This window comes from Lissotriton vulgaris, chromosome 8 (genome assembly GCF_964263255.1).
Source record: "Lissotriton vulgaris chromosome 8, aLisVul1.2, whole genome shotgun sequence".
In the NCBI taxonomy this organism is placed as follows: domain Eukaryota; kingdom Metazoa; phylum Chordata; class Amphibia; order Caudata; family Salamandridae; genus Lissotriton; species Lissotriton vulgaris.
The window spans coordinates 646,122,511-646,125,181 of record NC_141696.1 but is presented as its reverse complement, the minus strand read 5'-3'; the positions used below and the strand labels follow the sequence as shown (position 1 = coordinate 646,125,181).

Here is a 2,671-nt window from a genome sequence, read left to right as displayed (position 1 = left end):
CTTGGTCGTTTAGGCCATGTTTGATTGAATCTATGAGGGACATCCATTTGGATTCACGAGTGTTAAGTACTGACAGTAGATTACCTCCTCTTCTTCCAAAGGAGACCTTTTCAATCACAAACCATCTCAATTCTGAGACGGCGTGTCCTGCCTTTTGCCAGTGGTCAACTAAGGGTGCACCGACAACATTGCAGCGTAACCTGCTACAATGGGAGGAGATGCGTGACTTAATCTTTTGTTGTGTTTGACCTACATATACGTCTCCGCAAGGGCAAAGGACGATGTAGATGACGCAACTCGAATTGCAGTTGGTGTGATGTTTTAGTTTGTAAGACCGTCCACCATAATCAAAAGTCTTAATCTGAATGGTGGTTTCACATGCGGTACAGGTGCCACATCTGTGATGTCCCAATAATGGGGGTAGATTCCAAATGCTTGTGATAGTCGGCTGGCTCACTGGTTCCAGATATGAGTGAACCACCATGTCCCGTATGTTTTTGGCCCTCTTAAAAGAATGAAGAGGGGGCTGGGTCTGCATGATCTCGTCTGATACAATCGGCCAGTTCTTATTGATAATGCGTTTAACTTCATTACTCCGTGTGGAAAAGGTGGTTACACAGATGATCCGATCCGTTTTGGGTTGATTCGTATTGTCCGGTTATAACAGAGATTCACGTGGGTTATACCAAGCCCTTTTCCTGGCCCGTCTAACTATTCTAGATGGATATCCCCGTGAGATGAGACGTTCACTTAGAATTTCAGATTCTTGGAGGTAGTTTTCACGAGTGGAACAATTTCTCCTAATTCTAAGGAATTGGCCAACTGGAAGGTTGTCTTTGAGGCCTCGAGGATGATGACTGCCATATTGTAGTAAGGAGTTTCGCTCCATCGGTTTCCTAAACAAGGTGGTCAAAAGGCGATCGTGCTCCACATAAATCGAGATATCTAAGAATGGAATTTTTTCATTACTTGAATCCATCGTAAATTGTATATGGGGGTTTCTGGAATTCAACCATATGTGAAAGTCTGAGAGGAGTACCTTACTTCCTTTCCAAATGCAAAGAACATCGTCTATATATCTGACCCATAATGTCAGATTACTGTGAAAAGGATTGTCCATGGAAAAAATATGTTGCTGTTCAAAATAATCCATGTAAATGATCGCCATATTTGGAGCGCAGGTAGCCCCCATGGCTACCCCCTTTGTCTGCAGGTAAAACGTCTCTTGGAAAATGAAAAAATTCTGTCTCATTGCAATACTGAGTAATTCGATTATGAAATCTGTCGGAACCTGAACAGGTGCTGGTTGCTTCTCCAAAGCTTGTCTCATTACTTCCAAGGCATCAAGTTGTGGAATGCTGGTATATAACGAGACAATGTCGCATGTCACCAAGAGTTCACTCGCTGGGTTAAATGGCCTTTCATCAATAAGATTGATGGTTTGTGTTGTGTCGCGGAGATACGTTCTGGTATTCAGGGCAATCGGTTTTAAGAAAAAATCAACATATTTGCACAAGGGTTCTAACATGGAACCACAGCCTGACACGATTGGACGGCCAGGGGGACTCGCTAAGTTCTTGTGTACCTTAGGTAAGGTATATATGGTGGCAAGTCTGGGAAATTTTTGATTAAGGAATTTGAATTCCTGCTCGCTGAGAAAACCCGCGTCTACTCCTTTCTGAGTAGCTGCCAGAATGGTAATTGCCAATTCACGTGAAGGATCGGTTGTTAGTAACTGATAACTAACTCCATCCGACAATTGTCTGTGGATTTCTTCTTTATATTTGCAAAGATCCTGTATGACAATTGCCCCGCCTTTGTCAGCGGGCTTGATGACGACTTCTTTGTTTTGGCATAGATTAGTAAGGGCTTTTTTCTCTGTTTTGGGCAAATTTAGTCTGACAAATTTACGTTGGTCCAAGACACGATCCACTGCAGAAGTCACAATTTCCTCAAAAGCCAGAATCTTATGGCTCATGGCATACGTCGGTGGGAAAAAGCTAGAAGGTTCTTTGAGGCCTGTAATAGAACTGTGTAGTCTTGTGGTTTGATTCCGGAAAAAATATCTTAGTCTAATTTTCCGAAAGAAACGGTATAATTCTGTTTTCAGGAGAAATTTATTTGGTGGAGCATTAGGGACATAGGAGAGGCCTCTGCTCAGGACTTTGACCTCTTCTTCAGCTAAAATATGATGAGAGATGTTGATCACTGGATTGAGAGGTGAACTGCACACGTCAGGTGGCATAGTCTGATCTTGGATAGGTGCATGGTTTACCACCTGTAAGTGTTTCTCCTGGTCGAGATTTCTCCATGAGGTTCGGGGCGGAATGTCACTTGTTTCTGTTGTTTGCCTCTGTTGCCTTGCCAGCCGCCAGTTTGTTGTTGTTGGCCTCTCGCTTGACCTCTTGTCCACTGATTGCCACGGCCTCTGGGGGGCCACCATTGCCCACGGCCTTGGTCTAAAAAAGGCTGCTGGAATTGGGGGGGATATTGCTGGTATCCAAATTCTTGAGGTGGATAATTGTAAGAAGTGCTGGGTCCTGCTTCCACGTCACTCCCCGAGCTGTAAGAGGAATCTGAGAATGTTGTGAAGTTACGACGTCCTCTGTAGCCACCACGAGTGCGGTTAGTGAACCGCCCCTGATTGTCTTGTTTGTAGTAATCTGGTTGC

The 2,671-nt window shown here is 44.1% G+C and overlaps 1 protein-coding gene across 1 annotated transcript; it reads right to left on the bottom strand.

Annotated features, from left to right (window-relative positions):
* Positions 1-658: 658 nt before the first annotated feature.
* LOC147697843 (uncharacterized) lies at positions 659-2,443 on the bottom strand. The gene has a single exon (XM_086936144.1). The coding sequence runs from the start codon at positions 2,441-2,443 to the stop codon at positions 659-661; it is 1,785 nt and encodes a 594-aa protein (XP_086792270.1).
* Positions 2,444-2,671: the final 228 nt, after the last annotated feature.